The sequence below is a fragment of the Cryptotermes secundus genome, unplaced genomic scaffold (assembly GCF_002891405.2).
Source record: "Cryptotermes secundus unplaced genomic scaffold, Csec_1.0 scaffold690, whole genome shotgun sequence".
NCBI lineage: Eukaryota > Metazoa > Arthropoda > Insecta > Blattodea > Kalotermitidae > Cryptotermes > Cryptotermes secundus.
Genome location: NW_019740662.1, coordinates 18016 through 45147, shown reverse-complemented (window position 1 = coordinate 45147; position 27132 = coordinate 18016). Strand labels below are relative to the sequence as shown.

Below are 27132 nucleotides of genomic sequence, written 5' to 3'. Positions count from 1 at the left end.
CTTTATGTCATGATTTTGTCCTGCATTCTCGTGATGAGACAGCAACATATACTTGGTTTTGTGAGCGTTTACTTCTAGACCAAACTCTTTACTGGGGTCCAAGTTTCTGCTTCAGACGCTTTCACTAACTTCATCATCATATAAGTGCATAACAGATCAAACGAAGTAAAGTTCAGCCAAAATATTTTATATAGAGAAGCATTTGCATATGAAGACAGGCTTGGCCACTTGCATCTCCTACCATTGCACACAGTCTAGTCAAAGCAGTTCTCGGTTGTATATTTCAAAGGCACTTTCTTATTCCCTTTACAATTTCCTTCACTTTAATTCTGCTCTGCTCTAGGGTATATTCTTCTGAGTGAACTCAATTTCTGATTCTCAAAGAAATCCTAAATAAAAGAATTCAGAATATAGTGTCATAATGTAAGTCATCTACACTAAATTACAAAATAATCAGAATAACCACTTATGTCAACCCTCGACTTTTACATTTATACATGAATATGATTAGGTTACCAATCTTTTAGGCAGTCAGAACAGGGCTTCCATACAATATTATGAGATGAAAAATTGTCATCTGAATAAATGATACCAGCAGATGGAATTTTGTAAATCTGAAAAAACAAAAATTTGGTTCAATGTTAACATCTTACATCAGTCATTTGAAACATGCTTAAACACAGTCACATTCAAAAGTGTAGTTCAGCGGTATTTTTGATTTGTCTAGATATGATACACTTTCCCACCACAACAGCATTAATATCAATTTATGTCCTACAGTTTACACTAATTGCTAAGTTATACTACTTTAATAACAGTTAATACTGTTTTGGCACAACATAAATAATATTATATTTCTAACATGTGTGCATGACAGCTTTGTGCTTTTGCATGAAATAAATTATGTCTTGCAGAAATCAAGTGACAAAAACTATGGTTCGGCTACAAATACAATATGGTTGACTTGTTTTATTAAACACAAAACTTCCCAGATAAATTCCTCTAAACAGTGTGGGTTTAAAAACTATATTCCTCCTAATATAGTAGAATGCAGCAAAATTAAAGGTTAAAATTCTCTCCTAATGCTGCAAAATGTAGTAAAATCTTACTTAAAATTTAAATACTCATAGAAAATTAGGATGACATCACATATAATGATTTAAATTTAATAGACAAAGGATTAACAGGAAATAAAATGGAACTGACATAGGAGTATGACGCACATTTATTCAGCGGTGCTGACATAGCTGTGTACCTGTACTGTACACAGCAAAATGAAATAATAAGGGAAATCACCGTTAAAACAAACCTATAGTATAGTCCCACATGGAACAGAAGAAACATCCAACTGAAAATCAAATCAATATTTCCATAAACAGTAAACATAAAGTTTATATATGGAGGAATGGAGGTATAGCGCCATGTATTCTTAACCTCATTAATAGGTGGAAATGAGTAGTCAAATTTAACCCTCCCTGCCACCCAGTATCCACTAGATAGAAGACTGGCTGGGCCCTGCAGCCAGTCTGGATGCTGCAGAGAAGAGAAAAATCACTTGCCCCTGCCAGGAATTGATCCCTAGCTTAAGTGCCATGCCAGCTGAGCTATACTGGCTCTCACAATATTCTGTATGCTCAAATCAAACACTGAAAGTATGAAAACATATTTTTATGGACATGGAACACAGTTTGAATACTGGAGTTTAAACATAAATTCATATATAATATGACAACAGAATATGAAGTTTGAATAGAGCTGATTACCAGAGTCTGCCATTCGACATGACCCTGAGCTAGTTCCATTCACTATCCCGTCCTCAGAACCTCTGTTCCTATGACCTATATTAATGATATCCACTAATCTCCTTCCTGGCCAATCAAGGGGATATTTCCCAGTAGGGTTCCCTAGTGCTTGTGTGTCAGATTTAGTCATGGATTAACAGACTAATGAAATTAGAAGTATAAATAATGAGAAGAGCCATGGACACTAATGTACGATGAATGAAATCTGCTAATGTCATTATATTATTTCATTATTACAAAACTAAATGAATCATGGTGGCATACTGTAATCTGCACGTTAACATGTTCAAAGGATCCGAATATTAAAGAAAAAAAAAGTGCCTTTCCTTTTGTGAGAAAATTAATTAAATAACAATATGACAACTGAAGCCATGGCTGTAACAACCTGTTTCTTTACCACAACAGATAAAAGGTGAAGTCCCTGTGCTTAATTGATTAAGCAACATACCAAGAAGATGGGGAAATGGAGGCATAGTTCCACCATTCTTGACCTCGGCACCACATCAAGCAAAGATATCAATTTCACTGGATGTTAAAATTATTCTGTTTATTCACAGCAAGTTCTCCTATGCTGTGACATCATGCAGTCTTGTAAGTGGATACAGATATTTTGGAGGAATAAGCTGCCTCTGTCTTCAGGATGAGGGAGGTGAGGATATGGTAACATATTCTCAACCCACTCATTTTGACCATGAAAACGGATGCAGCATGCTCATCCAAAATGCTGGTATGCACCTACAAGATTATAAGGCATCACAACCATAGAGACCACCACCTGAACACCCACTGCTGTGAAAAATACAAATTGTGGTTCCGTTTGTTATATCAAGAGACAATGAACCACAATTCTGTTGACCACAACAGCCACTATATACATAATTCTATCTTCCACGATACTGTCTGAGGAACTCTGATCAGTTTCAAATAACTCCAACACCATTCAATGTTTTAAAACATTTTCATAGTCTTTTAAATATTCTCCTGGCAAAAGCAAACATGCAGACATATAAAATATCAGTGTATCCTAATATCCAGGGCCACAGTAATTGCATATAATGTATTTACTAAATAATGAAATTGCTTACACTCTGTCACTGAGTTCAGCAGCAAATTATTCAAATCACTTATAAGAATTCAACTTTGTTATATACACTGAGACAGAAAACTGGTATGTTATATTGACACAAGCCCTCTTCGTTGTTGGAGATGTGATGCAGCAGGAGTTGCAGCAGAGCTTGGACCAGTTTCCTTGGCAACTGACACAGACACTGTTGCAGTTGAAGGTGCTGCTGAGGATTTCTTTTCCTTTGTGATTAATGTGTTTGAGGATGCAGAGCTTGAAGTCTGTCCTTGTAATTTTATCCATGTTTCGCCTAGAGCTTTAGCAAAGTGATCATCAACTGCAACAGAAACGTTACACAAGGTGTAATATAAGTTGAGACAGATAAAATGAATTAAGTTTCTATCATAAACGAAAAAAACTCTGTGGTTTTAGTCCGCAAGCGAACTATACCGACCGAGCGACTGCCGCTTGCCAGCGAAGTCAGTGCCAACTTTAGCAGATAACATAACATAAACATGCTTACGGGAATTACTGCAGAAATGTATCTGCAACAAAGTCTTCTCTGTTAAAGTAACCATAATGTTCACACCAGAAGCACATTCATCTTAGAAGCCTGCTATCTGCTTCACGCTGGTTACTTGCTTGGCTTATTCTTCAACACTGAAGGTGAAGGTGACATGGTCCTCATAAATGTTGGTTGACTTTCAATGGACTGCATAGTGTTATATCCCAGAAGACAGAAAACTCTTCATAAGCACTGGCTGTAAGAACCTCAAATCCTTCCTAAAAATGTTTACCTTATAAAAGGTTAATTAATTCCATCCAGTGTAAATGGTGAAGTCTTTCTTCTCCTGTTCAATATTTTATCCTTAACATGTTTCGGTCTTATAGACCAGACCACCTTCAGAAGGATATCAATACAATTAGAAACCACTATTACAATATGTTTTCTGAATATCAATATACATGTCTACGTACAATTTTATCATAATACAATGAGTACAAAGTCGAATGTTTTTAACAACTACAGCGGCTTGTACTAATATGTTAAAATATTTATAAATTACAATTAACATGTTTAAGAATATTTTGTTACAATTTTTAAACCAAATTAGTACATGTCGTTTTTATTTCTTCTCTTTGTAGGAAGCCAAGGCGGTAAACAGAGAACTCAACAGAGACTTCAAGAATGACACTGGGCATAAAACTGTGGTTGTAAGGCAAGGAGATGATAATCTTAGTCTGATGGTGATCTTAGAAGCAGCCACAGAGCAGCTGCATGTGGAGACCTAGATATGAAGCCAAAATTGCTGTGACTCGGAAGTAAAATCAGTACAAGATGCATGAAGAGGACAGCGGAGTGGTGTACAGTGAAACTGTAGTGGGGGGGGGGAACTGACCTCAAACTCTTAAGAGGCTATAGTGAGAAAATATCACATCACAATAAATCTTAAAATACCATTACAAAACTCTACAGTCCACTCTCATTCCCTAGAAGCATTACTGGAAGCTGGGGGCAGGGCTCAAGAAATACATAAATGTAAAACAGTCAAACCGAAGTGAACGGAGAAGTTCATGAAGGTAGGCCTAGGCCCACTGGGGCTGTAGTGCCAAGGAAAAAAAAAACAGTCAAAGCTCAGATTCACTTTCAACTGCATACCATTGACCATTTCACTCTATAAATGCACAATCATCCTCATGCAAGAACCCAGTATTTACTGCCAATAAGTGTCAGACTCTTGGGAGAAAATTCAAGCAAGAAGTGGATCTATATATTTTACATATTTTTACGTATATTCATTATACAACAGCAAACAGTATCTGAGGTTTAACCTTGCCTCCTTTGATGAGCTGAAGTTTTTGTTTGGAACTTCTCCTGAGGCCCCAAATTACTGATCATGAATCATGCAATAATTAACCAATCAAACCAAAACTTGTAACCTGAGACACTGGCAGGCAAAGTGTTCTGTGTCTGTGAATGATGTAAGAAGCATGGCAGCAAGTACAAGAGAGTGTTTGTTTTCAGGTTGTAAACAGTGTGAGGGTTCTTTTTGAACACTTTATCCTTTAGCAGACTCCACAAGAAGAGGCACAGCAGCGTGATGTCTGGAGGCTGGAGTGGCTGAAGTCATTCTCAGACAATCTTATGCCTTAAGAAACTCTTGAATTCTACCAAGGCCTGCTTGGATGTGTGACACATTGTCTCATCTTGTTGAAAGTAACTGAGTGGTAGGACGTTTGGAAAATGTCAAGGCAGACATTGGTGTTGATGGTTGTGTGGAAGAAAAATGGGGCCAATTATGCAGGTACATGAAAGAGCGCAACACACTCCCACTTTCTGTAGATAGAGGGAGTCCTTGTGAATGGAACGAGGATTTGCAACAGCCCACACATGTATTCTGTGAGTTGATGTGTTCCAACAGGTAAAATAAGGCTATAACAGAAAAACATGTTATGTCTTAGATGTTGAATGTCTGAAATCATTGGCAATAGGCCGTTCCTTTATGCATGTCTGCAGGTTGGATTTCCTGGCCAAAGTATCATGGAATGGGTGAGTTCTTCCATTCTTTGCTACTTCTTGCACAGTGAATACGATGTCAGTCTCCTGCTACACCTGATGTAATGACTTTGTGATGAGGACAGGAGCTGATGCCACACAACCTACGACATAATCCTGGTCAATGAAGGTTGTGCTTAGTTTGACGGTTCTTTAGTTCCCAGTTTTGGCTGGATGGTGTTACAATAAGGAAATGGATTCTGAAAGTTGCCTGACACTGTATGAATGATCCCAAAACCCAGTAAAAGCATATGAGAAAAACATGCTGCTCAGTCATATATTTTATTTTGCCACACATATGGAATCACAGACAAGAGGGAATGGCATAATTCAGGTAGAAAGGCACTGGCTCAGTGTTTCAAAGTACATAGTGGTGCCAGTTCCATTTTCAACAGTAAATTACTGTGTGATTTACAGTTATTAATCCAGGGCCTCTATCAAGTGAATGACCCTGTATACGTGGTAGACTCATTAAGTTCGTGGAATGTGGTTTTTTCGCATCATATTACAAGGTGTTCACACACGCTTATCCAGATCCACATCAGCCCTCAAAATAGTTGCCGTTGGCTGCTATGCAAGTCTTCCAATGTCGATATAGCTGTCGAAGACATTGCTGAAACATACTGGCAGTAAATTCCTGTACGATGCTTGGCAGCCATTCCACGAACTTATTGACTGTGGCAGTATAAGGCAAGTAAACACAATAAAAAGAAGCAGAACTCTTTATACCTGAGAGACCAGTAACAGTGATGCTACTATTGCCATTGCTGTTGTTATTGTTATTGTTACTGTTGTTTGTTGTACTGCTGTCTGAAGAAAAGAGGCTCATATAATCTTTGCCAAGTGATCGTCTGAAGTGCTCATCAATAACAGGATCACACATACCTGAAAAACAAAACTTTTACGCATAAAGAAAGCTGGTAGGGTATTTTGAAGGTGACCAAACTGAATGAGTTACATCCACTAGGAGTTAGTGATGAAATACAAGTGATTTCTATCCAAAACAGTCTCTTTATTGTCAAGATCTCATGTCATTCTAGATTTGTATATTGGAGACGCTCAGTTTTGATTTCTGGCCCAGACATCAGCTATCCTGCCTGAGGATTTATGTGTTTTCTTCAGTCCCTTTAGACAAATTTCAGGATAGTACCTCAATTAGGTATGACTGCTACCTTAAAAATTCTTTCCACTTCATCATTCATCAATCAACTTATCATCTGTCAAGTGTAAAGAAAATAATTACAAATAAAAAATTACATGTAAATACCTAAAATATGACAATGATATGTCACACTCTGTACCTCCTGGGTAGTGACCAAAGAGAAAAATGGTTTGCAATAATCAGAATGGAAAAGCACACTCCAGTCTAGAGTACATATGCGTTACAAATGTGTTCTTTGTGATTTTATATACACTAATGGCCTTGATGCAAATCTTGAAGCACGGCAATTAAAACATTTCTTCTTTCTATAAATGGCAATTTGTATAGAGTATCTCTTTGATACATATGTTTATTTCAATCTTCTTTACATGTACTGTTATATGTACTACCTTTCCAACTTCATTTAATCACCCTAGTAATACTTGTACTGGGGCAGCAGTACAGATTATGAAAATCTTAACTTATTTTAACGTTAAACCATCTCACTCAGAACTCAAGAGATGTTTACATTCATCATGTAAAATTGTCATGGATGTCTACTGAGAACAAAGACAAATTGCGTCACTGATTCTAAATGGCAAAAGTGTTCGTGAATTCATCTTACATACATGTATCGATCCAAACCATCATTATTTAAAAGCACCCTGTAACACTGCTCAAAGCTAGACAAAACACACACTGAAAGTTTTGTTATAATATGAGTTCCAGATCTGAAATGTATGAATAATGCAACAATGAATATTAAATAATACACATGAAAATATAATTCTTCTTTGCATAATTTTCATGCAGATTCTTAAAATATTAAAGACTTTATCACACTAAAGTTACAAGACACTAGTAGAATGAAAATAAAACAGAACAGTTTCAAGGCCCAGTTGGAAATTGAATAACTCTGAAAGACAGAATTACCACCCCTTCTATATACAAAATCATGTTAGCCTATTTCAGTTTCCACAATGCAGTAGAGTAGAAACTCACCTGACAGCAACTCACGCCGGTGTCCCTGTCTTCCATTTTCATCCTTATTCGAGCCTTTAACATCTGAAGTTCGATCTCCCCACGATGATGAAGCAGGTGGTGCACATGTAATGACTGAAGGACGAGCAGGGGCATTTCGGTGGTTTGCTAATGTCTGACTATATGATGGTGGAGGTCTACTGCCCCTAGTCATTGTCATATCCAGGGGAGTGTCACCTGTAGTGGAAGAATGGGTGCTAGTCCCCAGCACATCTGGTAATGGAAGGGTTGTAGGTGTATCATACGTTGAGCTGTAACAAGCGAAATTTGTTCACTATCAGTGTTTTAGAAATCTATCCACGATATGCCCAAATTCTCTCAAGAGATGAGTTGTCAGCGCTGAAGTAAAAGCCATCATTTCAGACATATCCTAGGCCTCCATCATTAGGGTCGATGTTGTGAAAGAATGTCTAACCGCTCAGTGAGACTTTTAGCACCACAAGTTGGGCTCCACCTTCTTTTCTCTGTAACTGTCCAGCCCTTACGTTGGGCTCCACCTCTTCACTCTGTAACCGTTCTTACCTCACCTTCACTTCCCCCCTCGGTTGGTTAGTCGCGCGTTGTTCATCGACCTTCTCCTTCTTTCTTCTTCTTCTTCTTCTTCTTCTTAGGTTGGGCGCCAGTAAGCTCAGGTGGTGTCGGCTTACAATAGTCGGAGGTTTATTTTGGAAAGGGGGTAAAGGTGATAGTCAACTAGTTCAGCTGTGGGTAGAGCTGGGATCCTTCTCAGGGCGTTTGCTAGGGCCTCGCTTAGGACGGGGAGGGAAGCAATTGGTTCAATGCTACTTTGCACTTAAACAATGTGACCATTTATTGAGATCAACACTTCACTTCACTTGATGACACACAGTCAATACAAACGATTCTTATATACAGGCCCTTATCTACCACAGTCCTGGTATAACGGACGTTATTATTACAATTTACACTTTCTTTAGCACTTTGAACTTGAGGTTATACAGAACAGCGAAAAACACAGATTTTGTTTCCGAATTATTTACGAGTAGCAGGCACTTGGTGACTGTTTGGCAACTGTTTGTCAACTAACTTGTGACTCTTTGTCTGAAAACACTGAGATCCCCTGGACATCAGTTCCTCTGCTAAGTCACTCCCCCTTAATTCCACTGATTGGGTAATTTTGAGAACTGGGGTTTACACAATTTCTGGATCTCCAGTCAGCTGGCTGCAATTTTGGGCTTTGAACTTTAAAGTCCTAATGTCGTTTTTGACAGTACATTGACAGATAACCTGCTTGGCGTGGGTTTCAAAACTGCCTACTTTTAAGTTACGACATGCAGGACCTGTCAGTGATCGAATTCTCAAAGTTTGCCGCCGTGCTACTCGCAAACAAAATTTCTCGGAAAAAGCCACAGGGGGTGCTTCCTGTGTAACATCAAGATTTGGAATACGTCCAGTCCTGAAAACAAGAATGTGACTATGTCCCACTGGCTTTGGTATTACTTGTTACCTGCACTTAATTTTTATTACTGATCATTCTAATTACACTTAAATTAGTGAGTGACAGTGGAGCGGTTACAAATGTATGTCACTGATATTTCTACTGGTTTGTCAAATCGCTGCTTCTTCCTATTGGTGTATTATGTAGTAGAAGGGAAGAGTCAAACTCTGTGGTCACCCATCTGACTCTAACCTTTTACCATGTTGCTTAATCTCATGTCCTTGTTGTCAGACTATTTTGTTTTCTTTCTTTTTCTCTGTCTTCTTGGAATTTTTGTGATTACGTGTGTTGGAATGCCTTAAGGAACTGGTGTTGGCATTCCATGCTTTGCTGAGTTTGAACTCTTCCTCTTTATTCACATTGCCCAAACTCAGCAAAGCATGGAATCCAGCACCAGTTTATTGAGGCTTTTTTCCAATGGGCAGGCTACATGGCACTGTTTCTCCAGCTAACTACTTACTTCCATCTTGTGATGAAATTTGAATATGTGGAGCTATACTTCTCCCATACACCTCTTCCTGGAGTGAGACTTAATAAAGCACAGGGACAATTCTACCTTTAAATTTCAGGATCACTTTCAGTTACAGCACAATAAGAAATGACACAACCATAACTGGGCAATGGGTAAATTATGAATCATAGATATATTATTTATAATTAAAAAGCACATCATCTTATAATCAACTACACATATTTCTAATGAATATATGCCTACAATTCTTAAATATAGCCCTAATTTAACTGGAGTAAAACAACAAAATTACAGGTTAAATTGTTGTGAACCTGCAGCGAAATTTATCGTTTTAATAAATGACTAGGAAAACATCTCCACTGAGCACAGACTTCTTGAGAAGCTGACAGCTGCTCAGCTGATCAAGAAATTATCCAAATTTCGTAGAACTTGAAGGTTCAGCACCATGTTCACAAGAGCCTGCCACCTGTTTATATCCTCAGCCAAATAATTCAGACTACATCTTCCAACCTCATTTCACTCAGATTCATTTTAATATTATCCTATAATTTGTGCATAGATCGTAGAAGCGGTATTTTCCTTTCATGTCTTTGATCAATAAACTTTTCCTCTCACCCGTAAGTGCTACATGTTCCACTCACCTCATCTTCCTTGAATTCAACATTCTAACTATACCTTGTAAGCAGTTCAAATTATGAAGCTCCTCATTATGCCATTTTCTCCAGCCTCCTATCCTTCAGGTCTAAATATTCCCTTAAACACCATGTTTTCAAATATCCTCAGAGATCAGGTTTCAAACCCATACAAACACACAGCTATATTTAATGCTGTATACACAATCTTTACACTTTTTGACAGCAGACAGAAAGACAGAAAATTCTTAACTGAACAGTAGCAAGCATTCTCCGAATTGAATCCCTCTTACAATCTTCATGAATGTAATTATAGTCCAAAATATTTGAATTTTTTCACATTTTCAAATGATCTATAAGCTATCTTTATGTAACGTTTTCTTCCTATATTCTGGTGATGAGAAATCAACATATACTAATTCTTCCTTGTGTTTACTTGCTCAATAAATTAACATTATCAGCACAGTAAAGCAGCTGCTGTGTCCCATTCAATTCCAATCCAATCTGGTTTTTCAGGGCCTTCCTAATGGCATATTCTAAAGTCAAGTTGAAAAGCAAATGGAATAAACCGTTCTGAATAGGAAATATATCAGACAAATGTTTAAGTATATGGACTTCATTATAGCTTTCATTTCAACACAATTTAATCAGCCTAAATAATTAAATGGGTATACTAGATTCATTATGAATATTACACAACACTCCCCTTCTAACTGAAGAGAGCCCTCTTAAAGCTTCACTGTCCTACATCCTACATACTCCAAACAGCAAAGCTTGGGTATACGTAGTAGTAAGCAAAGTGGATAACTTCTTAACTTCCAGAATATGCTGACACAATGATCACAATAGTTTTATGAACATGATCAATATGTAAGTACTTGAAAAATATCATCAGCAGCATCGCAGCAGCATATTGTATCCTAGTATTCTGTTGCACATCACTTATTTATTTCCGTTAGTTATTATCTGCCTCACATGCAACATGATTTTTAAAACCTTTATTAATGTTTCAAATGTTAAAATCTCTTCTGCATCACTGGTGTATGCACACTATATATTTCGACCAACACTGGTCATCTAATTTTATTTAAACAATGGTATCTTGAACGGCCAAAAAATGTGTTTTAAAAACAAAAGTACATTGCATTAAGAAATTATGAGGGGTAAATCAATACTGTCCCACTCAGGGCACAGATGTTTAGTTTGTGTGTGTGTACATTTTTCTGTGTTTGTGTACAGGTAGAGGCCTTGCGATGAGCTGATCACCCGCCCAAGGAGTCCTACCGAATGTGTATGATCTAGAAAAACCGAAGTGAACAGAGAAGTTCATGGAGGTAGGCCTAGCCCCACTGGGGCTGTAGTGCCAAGAAAAAAAAATCAATAATGATTTAATCACGCTACAGTTATGAGAAATTAATCATTTTATGACTTGTGAAACAAAATACAAAACATAATATCAAGAATATTTCTGAAGCATCCCTTTCACTTTCAACGTTTGTCTGTCAAAAAGTACTATACTTCTAATATCATATTTTATGAACAGGATTAATAACATTGTATTCTTGAAACGTTTTATTTGTATTTCACATAATCACTGGCTGCATATTTATTTATTGCAAATATAAATCTACCGTTGGGAAGACAACAGAGCCACAGATATGCCAATGCACAGTCATATACAATTTCATTATATTCCATTAAATTTGTACCTCACTGAAAAATGCTTCAAATAAAAGTTATAGAGCTTAATGAGATTTACAGTTTATGTCATATATATGTACTAATTTTTTGTACAGTGAGCAACTTAAAAATTCAAGAAAGTATGAAGAGTGCTTCAAGTTAAATCAGTGTTCAGCACTCACAAAAATTAAATTCATCTCTCAGCCTTTAGTACAGATAACTTAATTTAAATGTGCCCAACTATTTTAGAGATGGGAACATGTACACAGGCAAACATAACCAGGCCACTGTGTGTTCATTTTATATATTTGTGCAAAGAACATATAGAAATGTAGGAATATACTGATTTTATGTCACTATACAGATTTTATTATCAGGCAACTCATATGTGAATTATCCTCACTGTATGGTGAATACAATTACAGACAATTAGGCATGGGATCTTGGGAGCTCTATATGGCCTACTTAAACTGGTCTTGGATCTGGAAATTTCATTTTATGTACTGTAAAAATGATAAGGATTTACACAGTACCTGACATTGGTAGTCTTGTTCTGTTGCAATTTTGTGTAATCACCAAGCCTGTCCCTGCATCTACGTTCACGTCGCCACCTTGCCGTTGGCAGTTCCTTTGTAGCATAATTCCTTTCATCATCTGGAACAAAAAGAAACAATTCTAATGAGGCTACATGGTGCATAAAAATAGCATTCTAGATACTAATTGTGCTTCACACTTCTGTGAAGATTGTAACTGGAACACAAAACTATTCTGTGATATGTCACAGTGTTCACTATTTTTTATTAAATACAATTGTTTTGCAGTTCTGTTGTGACATTTTGATCATGCAAATCCTCATATTATTCAATATACTAAAGCAAACACCAATAAGAAAGGCTAAGCTATTTAATAAACAGCCAAATGTATGATGTCCCTTTCAGCCTACTTTCCATATTTTGAAAAAATTACAGTAGACTTATGAGGTCATCTTGCTGTGTTGTGTGGGTGTTTGTATGTGTATCTCTACCCTTAACAGTTAATGAATGTCCAATCCAATTTTTATGGAACTTACTATGCATATCATGCCACTTGAGGCCATCTCAAAGGCATACTTCATAAATCCTCCCAATCAGTAATGCTGACACTGAAGCTCTCAAATTATCAGGAAATAACGTTACTTGAATGCCTGAACCAATCATTCATATGTACAAATACATCGTGACACCTGAGGCCATATCAATGGCGAACTTCATAAATTCCTCCAATCAGTAGTACCCACACTGCAGCCTCTCAAACTGTTGAGTTAATAACCTTAACATTACTTGAATGCCCGGACTGATGGTCATGAAACTTGGTATACACATATGGTTTACACCACCACAGATGTTAACCATCATGGATGCTGCTAGGATATCACCCCCAGCCTCCATGGGAAGCAGAAAATTTGCTCAGAAACTTGGGTTTAAGGCATTCAAAAACACTTTATGGATCGCCCTAATGTACTCAAGTAGATGGATATATTATTTTAACTGTTGGAATTACCGTATTTTTCGGATCCTAAGACATCGATTGTAAGAGGGAAAGTATAAAATGTGAAACATGTAATATTCGAACCCGAAAAAAAACATTTATTTCTCGACAATATCCTCCACCAAAATCGATACATTTGCCCCATCACTTTACCAGTGCCCTGAAACACGCAGCAAATAAGTCTTTTGACTGTTGTCTCTGGTACTTCTGCAACTCCGTTTCAACTTCAACATCAGGGAAACGTTTGAAACCAAGGTGGTCTTCTAGCGGTCCAAACAGAAGGAAGTCACTAGGGGCCAAGTACGGGCTCTAAGATGGATGTTGAAGAAGTTCCCACTGCAGTTCTTGAATTCTCTCCTGGGTTTCTCGGGCTATATGGGTCCGGCAACGTCATGATAAAGCAGTACCCCTCTTGCCAGTTGGCCTGACGTTTTCTGCGAGTTGCATCCCTAAGCTTCAACAGAACTTCACTGTATGATGCAGAATTCACATTTTTACCAAGCTTCTGAAAATGGGCTAACAATTCTCCCCGAGAATCCAAAAACACGGTAAGCATAACCTTCCCAGTTGATGGCATAACCTTAAACTTTGAGTTTTTTAGCTGAAGGTGAACTGTGATGTTTCCATTCCATTGAAGCACGCTTTGATTCGGGTTTGTAGTGATGCATCCATGATTCGTCCCCAGTAACAATCCTGTTAATCATAGGAGTATCTTCTCCTTCCTTTGTATACCATAAGAGATGTTGCAAGGGCAGAATCATTCGGTTCATTTGATATTTTTTCGATCCGTCAATTCTCTGGACACCCACAGTGCGCACACTTTCCGAAACTTCAAACAATCATGATTTATGCTGTATGCTAAACAATGGAAGCACCCTGGTGCAGTTTCCATACCGTCTATCGTTATCCTCCTGTAAGTTCGTATCAACTCTTCTACCCGCTACACAGTTGCTTCTATCGCAATCTCAACAAGGCGACCCGGTCCGACATCATATGATACCTTCAAACGCCCTTGAGGGAACTTCTCGACCCTAGTTGCGAACCGCTTTACGCGACAAACACATCACACCGAAAACAGGAAATATTTCTTTATGAATATCCATTGCTTTGAGTCCAAAAAAAAAACACAACAAAATTCTACTCTTCGGTAGTATGCGTCTCAAGCATGGTCGCCATTTTGACTACTGAAACCTTCCTCTGAGCATGAACATGCGCTTTTGCTACCTAGGCTGTCACGAAACTGGACTGTGCTGCTACCTAGTGATACACATGGAAAACCTATTACGTCCATTGCAGCTGTCTTACTTCAATTTGTGACGTATTTACTGACTCTTCCTTGTAAGACGCAACCTTAATTTTGTTTTAATGTCGTGTCGTAACGGAACTGTACCGAAGACAATGTACAGAGTGAATTACCTATGGAGTTTTGGATTTGAAATTCCGTGCAACAATTAAAATGCATCTATATGTAGCAGTAAGCGTATCCAGCAGCGAAATGAGACGATAGCCGAATGTTCAACATTACCAACGACAGCCATCCTTCTCCTCTTCCCGAGTGTTGACTTTTAAGACAGGTTATAAGAGGCAGCAATGAGCATAGGTGTAACAATGAACGATGACCGATATCTCTTCATCACAGAGAATTAGTTAATGTAACTATTTGGTATTTTAGGCCTCCAAGCCTCCATCAGATGCTTTGTACACTGTCACATCTAAAGACTTTTCAATAATGGAAATACATAAAAATCTTTTTAGAATCTCCTTTGTTGTTACTTCTGTGTTTAATGTCCCAGGACTAGTCAACCTCCTATCCAGTGGGTACAGGATTCTTTCATCGGGGGTAAAGCGGCCGGGACGTGAAGCTGACCACTTACCTCCAGCCAGTGCCGAGGTCCAGAAATGTCGATCTATACATCCACTCCCCCATACGTCTTCATGGCGTAGTGCTTAATTAATGAACCAAAGGGACAACTTTACCTTTTGTGTCCCAGGATTAGCGTTACGGATATGAAGATTTTCCTTGCGCTTTGGTAATACATCATAATTTTCCAACATTGATTCTTAGACGCCACCAATGCAAGATGCACCCCAATATCAGAAATTTAAAAAGCGTGGGGGGGGGGAGATATGTCTTAGAGTTGAGGAAATACACCCATATTCTGTATATTTCCTCGCGTGACTAAACGTGAACATGAGGGAAAAGTCAGCACGGGATATCCTGAGATTCTTTCACGGTTTATTCCACCCCATCCAGAAACTGCTGGGATAGCACTATTAAATATATCGCGGTTACTTCATTCCACAGGCCTCCCAAATTGCAACAATATTACAGTTTATCATTCCATACTAAATTACATCTTCAGCTGATACAGTATACGTATGAATTCCGTATTTATAAAAGCCAGTGCATGTGGGGCTCACACACACAATGTTAAGAATTATGAACTTTAAATTTGGTGAACAACTGCCACTGAATTAAAACTTACCAACGTAAGCACATGCACAGACTGTACTAGCACCGTGTTTGGGGGCAACAACATAAGATGGGCAGGAGGTTCCAATTTGCCGCAGGTAAAGCAAGGACCAAGCCCAAATCTCTCACAGGTGGGTACTGGGAGGGCAGAGGTAGGGTACATAGTGGTCGACCTTCAACCGACCTAGGTCCGTGCCAGCCATCAAAGGAAAAAAATCTTCCACACAAAGTACTTCGACACTATTACAGAGATAACCTTTAACTAAGACTTCCGCTCTCACCTAAAGTATCTTCAACAGCAATTATGCGTGAATGACGCGTGACAGTGTATTTTATGCAACTAATTTAACTACTATTGGCAACTTCATAGTAATTTACAGTGATGCATCCGGTATGATCTTTGTATACCGTCAAACAACCTCTATTTCTACAGATTCAGTCAGTGGCATCAGTGGAACTAATAACCAGCCAATTAACTACATGCAGCTAAGTCCTTCTTGAGAATCCGCTAAGTCCCAACAGTTTCTGGAACCCGGTGGTTCATTGACGTGTTCACAACAGCTCTCCAATGGTCCATATCCATTTCAATATTATCCTCCCGCCTTCGTCTAGGTCTTCCTAGTGCTCTCTTTCCTTTTGGCTTTCCCACACCAGAATCCCGTACGTGCTACATACCCTCCCATCTCATCCTCCTTAACAGAAGGTTCATAATGAAATTGTGAAAAATAATGAATTATGTACATGCTTCTAAATATTCAGCACAAAACCTCTTATTGTCCTCTCGTCTGCAGAAGACTGGAGACAAAGGTACATAAAAATAGATCTACTTCTGCCATAGAAGCTGGGATAGCGCAGTCGGTATAGCAACTGGCTACGGGCTGGACGGCCAAAGGGTCGGAGTTCGAGTTCCGGTAGGGTCAAGAATTTTCTCTTCTCCACGTCGTCCAGACCAGCTCTGGGGTCCACCCAACCTCCTATACATCGGCACCGGTGGCTCTTTCCCTGGGGGTAAAGCGGCCTGGGTGTGAAGCTGACCACTCATCTCCAGCTAGTGCCGAGGTCAAGAAAATACGGATCTGTTCACCCACTCCCCCGTACGCCTTCATAGCGTAGTGCTTAATTAGTTAAGCACAGAGACAACTTTACCTTACTTCTGCCATATAACGTTATGGGTGTGAAACGTGGTTTCTTACTTAGTGGGAAGAACATAAATCACAAACGCTTTGATGTGCCGGATATGGGCTATGGGCAGAGTTCTGTCTTCTGGGATATAACGCAGTGTAATCCGTTGAAAGTCAATCGACGTTTCCGAGGAACATGTCGCCTCCCTCTTCAGAGTCGAACAATAAGTCAGGCAAGAAACCAACCGAAACGTAGGTTGAGTTTCAACGCACTACACTGTGTTATATCACAGGAGACAGAACTCTACATAAACACAGGTGTCAGAACCTCAAATCCCACATGGGCTATGGGAGCTTCCCTCCACGTTCTTTCGATTTCATCAATCACAAATTGTCCTATCATTCGATGAATCATGAACTACTCATATTTTTCCAAACGGAATTTAAAATGCAAGCCAGGGGCAGCTGTAAAACCAATGCCTACTCGGTATATTAGGGAGTGTGTATGAACGCGGTTACAGTAGTTTTCCTTCATGTTAAAATCTTGTAAAACGTATTTGAAAATATGTTTTACAGAAACGAATTACTTAACCTGAAAAAAATATTCGTTATACGAATTCACACATGACAAGTCGGCTTAAAAGTTCACTGCACACAGACTTACGACAGAATTCCGTCTTAACAGGAAAAATGCAAAACGGTTCAGCAAGAGACATCATAACCTCTCCATATACAGCAAACAGGAAGTAGACAAACGTTATGAGATGTTGGTTGTGCATTAACATATTTCTCCGTTGATAACCTTTAAAAACGCCGTGATCCACTGCAGCCGGCCTGATAGTAATCTGGCAATGGACAATCGTTTAGCAGTATCCATCCAGTGTATTTCGAAAGCGCATGCTGCCATAAATCGTAAGATCACGCTTAATAACATAGCAATTTTTAACGTGGAAAACGGAGAAAATACGTTTCGGAAAAGCCCCGAGATCAATACAGAAGCATCTTTTCCCAGTATTTCTGTTGTATCAAAGTTCTGCTTGGCAAGAACTCGAGCCAATTTCACGCTTTTTCTGAAACTCTTTTTGCTAGGCTTATGGACACGACAAAAGTTCGACAGTAAATGAATCAAACGGAACAAAAGGAGAGAGTCCATATCTACTTTGGGGCTGTCCAACTCGTGGCACGCGGGTCGCATGTCGTCTGTCTGTTGGCTTTGTAACCCCGCGAGACCGTCTTTCCCCTTCCCCAAAATGCGTGTTAAAGCTTAACACCTTTCATTTGGGGGGCGGGGAGGGGGGGGGACAACAAAACCTTCAAATTTTGTAGGGGGAAAACTTTACGAAAAGTGTTTGGTACATATTCCGTGCAGTTTTTCAAACGTTTTCACACAGCTCTTCATAAATAACTTCGAAAAACATTAAAATAATGTTAACTTCATGACTCGATGTAATATCGATACATTCTAGCAAACCTTTCAGCACCGTCGACATGGCGGAAATCTGTGCAGTATACCGTAAAACATGTCTCTGCTGGACAATTCGATCAGCCAACCCAGTCTGGACATCTCTCCCATTTGGACCCCCGTTATTACAGCAGAAGTCAAGAAACTACAACTCCGTCAAGTGTAGTTTGAGTGGGATTTTTTTTTCTTATGTTGGTACCATAAGAAGTATTGCTTCTCTCCAGTGATGAGTTCTATCGAGATACTTCTCTGGTGCAAGGCCTCACACGTGTGGAGTTTTAATAATTGAATATTCTCATAGCTCTCGCAGATGGTTTCTGATGTGTTTGGCTTGTATACCCCTTCTTGAAGCTGACAGAGGTGTCCGGAGATAGGGACTAGCTCTATCGATTGGGCCCAACTGAGTAGGTTTTACCTTACGGCGGAGACAGAATCCAGTCTCCGAAACGTTGAGTTTTGAAAAATACACAGGACGGTGTTTTTAGGCTGACTGATCGAATGGTCCAGCAGAGACATGTTTCACAGTATACTGCACAGACTTCTGATATGTCGACGGCGCTGAAAGGTTTGCTAGAATGTATCGATATTACATCGAGTCATGAAGTTAACACTATTTTAATGGATAATGTCCAAAATAACAATATTTATAATACTGTAAGACATACACTTTTATAATGTTGCCAACCGGTAGGTAGCTAAAGTAGAATGCGATTTCTCAATGACTTATGTCGGACAATTGTCATCTACTATAATGATGTCTCATTCTAGTATTCAACCAAGCACTTTTTAAATTCGAGTTAGATACGAATCGAGCAGACTTGCATGCTATCAAGTAACGACCATACATACTCCTATATTCAGTAGTTTCGTTCAAGTTCGTTGGTGATATCTCAGTAACCGAACCAATTAAATACAAGGAAAAAGGAGGAAGAAATATATATGTCTGTAACCCCCCAATTCTGGTATCAGTTTTCGAGTTCGCAGTCAAGAAGCAATAAAATAATAAAAACGTATAACAGTTCAATCATTATATATGAGACAAACACCGTCTTAAGTGTAACAATTTAATTGTAGTTCTTTCTTCTTTCCCTCCTCCACACTACATGTGGCCGCTGCAGCACTATAGACATAGGGCATGTACCCTGAGAAAATTTTAATTTCAAAATTTGAAAAAGAAAAAGAACAGAAATCTTATAGACATTTTAACTTGAATTAAAGTTTTAAAAAAGTGCTAAATTTAGAAAACAAATTAACGCGTGTAGGTTAACAAAGATTTTATACAATTAGAAAGACTGGTGATTTTAAATTTTAACAGGCAGTGTAACAGCTACGTAAGAATACACACCTGATGATGGCCATTTAGGGCCGAAACATGTAGTGTGGAGGAGGGAAAGAAGAAAGAACTACAATTAAATTGTTACACTTAAGACGGTGTTTGTCTCATATATATTGTGTGAGTGTAACAGGATGCTCAAATATAATATTGTAAACAGTTCAATCATACAACTGACATTGTACGCAACATGGGCATAGAAAAAAAAATCACAAAAATGTTCAAACCGTTCGATATGGCGACTCGCGTAGTGCTTAATTAAGCACTATGCGAGTCGCCATACCGACTGTGCTACCACGGCTCCTACAAATCGTTCAATAATCTATACTCCAAGTACCATTCGAAAAGCCGGAATAGCGTAGTCAGTATAGGGATTGGCTACGGGAGGCACGACCGAGGGATCGGTGTTCGAGTCCCAGTAGGGTCATGAATGTTCCTTTTCCTACGTCGTCAAGACCGGCTCTGGGGTCCACCCAACCTATCCAATGGGTACCAAGGCTCTTTCCTCGGGGGTTAAGCGGTCAGGGCGTGAAGCTGACAACTCACTTCCAACTAGTGCCGAGGTGACGAAAATTTGGATCTATACATCCACTCCCCCTTACGCCTTCACGGCGTGGTGCTTAATTATTTAAGCACAGGGAAAACTTTACCTTTCACCTTTACCAAGTACCATTTGAGTTCACGAACAAAAAGGAACAGAATCATAAAAACGTATACACCGATAAATGCCTTAAGAATTCGAGCTCACTAACAATGAGTCAAATCTGCAGATGAATATTGAACTTAAAGACGCGCATTCTCAAACTCGCCGAACGCCTTACAGTTCAAGGAACTATAGTAAATCGATGAGGCCTCCCCCCCCCATCCTAAGAAAGAAACTCCACACTGCTTCTTCAGGGAAGATCCCGCAGGCTATGCTAGAAAAAAAGTTCATTCAAACCCCTAATATAAGTCTAGAATACGATACACAGGTAATCATGCATTGATTGAAACAGGCATCATGATATGGTGTGCCCTTTGGCTAATACAAGCAGATCATTCAGTTAAGTGTATAGCAGAAGCACCATAGGTCCTGTGTCTTTAACATATATTTTAAACTAGCCCTAGAAGTGTCAGCTTTAATTCATGCATTTGGCCACCATTTTAGTCTTCACAACTGCTTTCCTTTCACCGATAAATAACACACTTTACGTACGTACGTATAAACTCCTTAAGAACTTCAAATACTGGGGATAAATCCCAAACATTTCTTGGCCACATAGTTCAAAAAGAATGGCAACTGACACAGACGTGACATGCATTCAGATACAGTAATTCTTGCAGTGGTCGACATTTTCGACACTAGATTACTGCAGAGGGGACGGCCTCTGTGGTCTAGTGGTCAGAGTTCATGAAGTCCCGGGTTCGATTTCCAGCGCTACCAGATTTTCTGAGAAGTAGTGGGTCTGGAACGGGGTCCACGCAGCTCCGTGAGGATAACTAAGGAGCTATTTCAAATAAAGAGCGGCTCCGGTCTAGAAAACCGAGATTAACGGCCGTGGCGATTCGTTGCACTGACCACGCAACACCATGTATCCGCTAAAGCTGGCACTAACTTCGCCGACAAGCGGCGGTCGTTCGGTCGGTATAGTTTGCTTGTGGACTATAAACCACGGAGTTTGTTTTGTTTGTTAATGGATAAATAATGGTAGAAGATGTGGACGGAACCAGTCGTGGTTTAATTTGAGTACTATCCTAAAATCTGTCTGTAGAGACAGAGAAAACATGAAAATCTCGGAACAGCCAGCCTAGGGGCCAAAGATTTGAAACCGGCAATTCCCAAACACGAAGTAGGGGTGCTATCAATTCACTGAATATCACATATATCTGAACACACGCAGACACATTGGTGCAAGGCCATTAAAATGGTCGTGGCACAGTTCAAGGGGTTAGTCGCTGGCTTTCCACCGCAGCGGCCAGGTTTCGAGCCCAGGTCAGGCAATGTGGGATTTGTGGCGGACAAAGTGGGGCTGAGGTAGGTTTTCTCCGAGTACTTTGGTTTCCCCTGTCAATTTTCATTCCACCGACTGCTCCACATTTATCATCATCTATCATCCGGGGCTGGTACAATAGGGCAAACAGTGACCGCAGTGCCAATTGGACTCAGTCTCATCCCACCACAAGAAGAAAAGGGCAACTGAAACCTTAACGAAAACAGATTATTGGTAAAAGCAGTTTAATTATAATATTAACATTTAAACGTTAACACGAAGATAATGTGTGAAATGCATCCTTCCATGCATGGCAACGATCTTTCAGCGCCTATGCAGGTAAGCCTCCTAGGGAAACATACATCGAATTGCTGATTTTACAAATACGAAATTTTTAGATATGCTGCATCAATTACAAACGTAATTTACTTGTAGTCACAAAAGATGAACTCATAATATTATTATGACGATTTGGAAGTGATGTGGAATGAAGCGCCCATGCGTTTTCCTGCATGAAGTGAAATGATCATCAAGGGATCTCGGAATATCCCGCCATCTAGTTGTGATTCTTCGGTCCATGCTTAGGTTTAGTCACCGTGGATAATAATTCCTTTCATATCTTCATCCTTCACACACTTTCTTCCCTTCATTTCTCTTGTACCGCCTTCCCACATTTCTCCAATAGGCCTATTCCTGTTCCATCCCTTTATTTTCCTGTCTTATAGCCATTTATCTTTCCTTTCCCTCCTACCTCTGTCATTTACGTTAAAACAATTTAAGTACATATCATGGTGTGTCTGTTGAAAGCCAGAATTGTGAAGCAAGAAGAGAGCCGTTGCCAGGGAATGGCTCTGCAAACAATGGCCGTTACTAGGAAATGGCTCAGTAGCGATCATGTGGTCACCGTAACAGACATGAACGCAACAAAAGAAGACGGCGTTTTCTGTGTGGTCCGTGCCGCGGATATATAACAAGGACGAGTTGTCAAGCTAAGCAGTTGGCTTTCAAACTTCCGTACATATATAACAAAGTTATGCAGGCAACGAACAGAAGTCGTACAAAATCACAAAAATGCAAATGTTAGCAACACTGGACAAGGTGAACTCCGACACAGGAAATACAGGAGGCTTAAACTTGGCGGAAGTTAAGCACACGACCGTTCAAATGACTAGACTGTCGTTGTAGCAGGAGCTACTAATGATAGGGCATGAACTGCTGTACTGTGCTTGGACTGACAGAGGCCGTGTAAATGTAGTAAATACATACATTTAACATGTACAATGTAAATTGTACATACTGACAACAGACTTATTAATGCTGACTGTGACTTTGGCAAACGACAGACCTATCCTCTCGCCAGAGAAAGAGCCCCATATCAACAAGCCTGCAACTATCTTACAGTAATAAAGATCTGGTCTTAAGCCCAAGATGGGTGCTTTATTCCAAGACAGACTGGCCGACTGACCGTCGGTTGTAACGTAACTTTGACTTTGAATCTAGAGTCATTTAGTCAAGAGTTGCAATAGCTGACGCCGGGGCCAGTTCGAGAACCCAGAGGAAGGGGAATGTCTGTAGTTGGAAGCCGCTACTAAGCAGCGCAGTGAAGACCGTGACTTAGAACACTGCTCTGTGTGACAGTGATCTGTAACGTGTAGTCATGAGTTGTGCTAAAGTGTCCAATAAATCAGGTTACCAATCCAATCCCAGTCTAGTCAGTCCATCACGTGACAATATTACTCACAGGAATATAATTATAGTAGTGGAAAAATCCTGGTTCGTATATTTATCCGTCACCCCCTTTCTTCCTTTCCTTTGTAAATGTCACACTTAATTCCGTTCACCGTGGATCACACCCAGCCTCTTATCCAGTGTGTACCGGGGGCACTTTCTTCGGGACTAAACCAGCATGTACATCAAGCAAACCACTCACCTCCATCTAGTGCCGAGGACAATAATGTTGAACCATAGCTTCAGTTCCCCATACATCCTCATGGCTTGGTGCTTATTTAATTAGCCATAGTGACAACTTTACCTTTACCCGCTCCGTTAAGACAAATTGAGTTACGTACATACTACGACGTACAGGGCCATCTGTTATCAGGCTCTGCGGTCAGCATACATGCACGCTCTCAAGTAATGGTTTCATCGATACGTCAAGTAAAAAAGTAAAGTAAAGCTATCCCTGTAACAGGCCGTGAAGGCCCATAGGGTTGTGAGACATTGAGGGCTCCACATTATCTAGACAATCGGCTGAAAGATGGCGGTAAGGTTGTCAGCCTTACGCGCCGGCCGTGCTTTACTCCCCAGGAAAATGATTTAATTAATTCCTGGTACTCATTTCAGTTAGAGGCTGGGTCAACCCCAGGGCCATAGTGCGGCTGGAAGGATTAGGTCGATTGAAAAATCCAATGACCTCATCGGGACTTAAACCATTAGAGCCACTGTCAGATATTGAGTGTAACTACGTTCTTTGTGACTACATATTACTATAGAAGATTTTCCCGCAAGTGCATATATACACTGAAGTGCCAAAATCATGGGATAGGTACCTAGTATCGTGTAGGACCCCCTCTAGCCCGGCGAAGTGCAGCAAGTCGACGTGGCAACGATTCCACAAGTAGACGGAAGACCTCGGGAGAGATGTTGAGCCATGCCGTCTGGATAGCCGCCCACAGCTCCCTGGTATTTGTAGGTGCAGGATTTTGGGTGCGAATGGACTTCTCCACCACGTCCCATATATGCTCGATTGGGTTCATGTCGGGCGAACGTGGTGGTCCCACCATTCGTCGAAACTCTCCAGAATGCTCCTCGAACCAATTCTGGACAACTCCGGCCCGATGACACGGTGCATTGTCCTGCTGGAATATCCCATCGTTGTGGGGGTACTATATGAAGTCCATGAAGGGCTGCAAATGGTCACCAAGCAGTGTAACGTAGCGGTCACCGGTCAATGACGTGTTTAGGTGGACGAGAGGACCCAACTGATGCCACGTGAACACACCCCACATCAGTATGGAACCACCACCAGCCTGCACGGTGCCTTGTTTACAACTGGGGTCCATGGCCTCATGGGGTCTGCGCCACACCCGAACCCTACCGTCCGCCCGAAACAACTGGTACCGTGACTCATCGGACCACGCCACATTGCCAATCCTCCAGGGTCCAATTAGCGACGTCACAAGCCCAGGTGAGGCGCTGTGTCCGGTGTTGTGGTGTTAACAGAGGCATTGTGGTCGGTCTTCTGCTGCCATATCCCATGGAAGCTAAAGACCGCTGCACTGACCTGCTGGATATGCATCTGGTACCTCCTGCATTGAATGTGGATGTGATTTCGGCCAGTGTCGCTTGTCTGTTAGCACGGACAATTCTACCTAGACGCCACTGGTCACGATCATTAAGCACCCGTGGTCGGCCACTGCGCTGTCCACGGTAGGTGGAAATGCCTTCCACAAGGTATTCCCGGTACACACGTGACACCATGGATCGAGGAATGTTGAATGACCGCACAACTTCGGAAATGGAATGTCCCATCCGCCTGGCACCCACTATCATGCCTCGTTCAAACTCCGATAATTCACGTCGGCTTGCTATGAGCAGACTGGCCGGTGTTCAACCTGACTCACGGGAGAACACCTCACAACTGATACTGCTCTGGGCATTCCCAAGCCGTCAAGGGACGGTGGCCCCGCTTAAAAATAAATTTACATACTGCTATCCCATGATTTTTGGCACTTCAGTGTATATTGTGGCATATTTGCTAAACGCAAGAACTGTGGAGCCAGAGAATCAGCCGTTGCTACTGAACGGATCTGATGCTAAGCATCAGATTCTTAATAAGCAAGAACAGACAACCACTGCTAGGGAACGACTCGGTAAACGCGTTCCCGCTGCAACAGATACGCATACAAAAATGATGACTGCGCGGGCCGTGCCGGGAAGTTATAAGGAAGACAACTGGGGCAACCAAGTCAGTTCTGTAAGGGAGGCTGCGAAGAAAAGGGACAGCTGGAGGACAGTTGGAAGGGAGCCGCCATTCAGACAGGTCTCGGGCGCGGAAGCTGAAGTATCTCCACTGTTAGAAGTCGTTACCAGGAAATGACTGGTGAAGACACAGTAGGCTGGAAAAGGCTAGCGGGTGCTGTCGTGATCTGTGAATTGTGGAGATTAGCCGTGGCATTGCAACTGCTTGTAGTTCTGAGTTGTTCGCATAAGTGGCCAAGAAACCAAATATTCAATCCAAACCCATTTGGAGAGTTACTCCATACTACGTGGCAACGTAAATCCCTCTACAGGCCATGGAGGCCAATAGGATTGTGAGACGCCGAGGCTGCCACATTTTCTAGACATTCGGCTCAAACATAGAGGTGAGGTTGTCAGCCTTACATGCCGACCGGCCTTTACCCCCAGTATTAAGCATATTGTTTAGAAAATGTAGGACCATGGGGTTCTCACAACCCTACGGGCCTCAACGGCCTGTTACAGTATAGGTTTACCTTATATATATGCCTATATGCTCTCCCACTCTATTTTGCGATAACCATGTTTCGCCTACTTTCCTTATGTTGAAAAAATAAAAGAACGCTTATGTATACTGTCTTCCCATCTACATACGGGTCTTTCACGTGGCTTCTTCTCTTTCATATGAAAACTGAACTGTTACGTTTTACAGCGGAATGATACAGCAATTATACGTAGTGCTTGCTGCCTGTTCACAGTTTGCAATTGATGTGTGATATATGTATGACCCTAACACAGCAGACTACGTAATGATCTGTTGCCTTCGCATTCCGATTCGTGTCTCACATAAATTAAGGGAATATTCTGCAGCTGAAATCTGTAACTGTTCAAGTGTCCCCCAGAAAATACTTTTCATTTTGTACCATTCGAACAATACAGGAAATCTTGCTATAAAATTCATACAATGGCAACGAAAAAGTGTGGCAAATTTATGATATCATCTATAACTGACAGGAAAGTATATGGTGTAGTCTGAAGTCTCAGACCATCATGTAGGCTTAACCGTTCCTGCAGCAGGTCTATATAAAATAATAAAAATATAATAAAATGCATCGATTGAGGCAGTTTGAGGGCACCAAGAAGAGTATATCTGAACCAAAAGGGATGAAGTAAGAGGAGGGTGGAGTTACGTAATCGGAAGCTTCACAATTTGTATTCTTCATCAAATGTTACAGGGTGATTAAAACAACAAGAAATGGCCTAGTGAGACACGTAACACAAATGGAGGCGATGAGAATTATAAAACTTTAATCGAAAAGCTTGAAGGGGTATTACTTGGCAAACGCATGCGCACTGCGCAAGGTATCCTGAAAATCATGGTGTGAAGGTGAGGGTTTAATTCATGTGGCTCAGGACGAAGTCCAGTGATGGGTTCTTGAGCA

General features: G+C 40.5%; 1 protein-coding gene across 2 annotated transcripts in view; it reads right to left on the bottom strand.

The window, feature by feature from the left end:
• Positions 1–2741: 2741 nt before the first annotated feature.
• The window catches only part of LOC111872536 (conserved oligomeric Golgi complex subunit 8), a 33069-nt gene continuing 8678 nt past the window's right edge, over positions 2742–27132 (bottom strand). The window contains exons 1-5 of one of the 2 annotated variants that reach the window (XM_033754742.1): positions 17633–17706; positions 12381–12501; positions 7566–7855; positions 6152–6307; positions 2742–3202 (exon numbers count right to left, since the gene is read on the bottom strand). In XM_033754742.1, coding sequence (XP_033610633.1) covers positions 2976–3202; positions 6152–6307; positions 7566–7855; positions 12381–12501; positions 17633–17687 — 849 coding nt within the window. In that variant the 5' untranslated portion in view covers positions 17688–17706 and the 3' untranslated portion in view covers positions 2742–2975. Of the gene's footprint in view, positions 3203–6151; positions 6308–7565; positions 7856–12380; positions 12502–17632; positions 17707–27132 lie in introns of those variants that run through there. The other variant, XM_023866555.2, reaches the window with a different exon arrangement.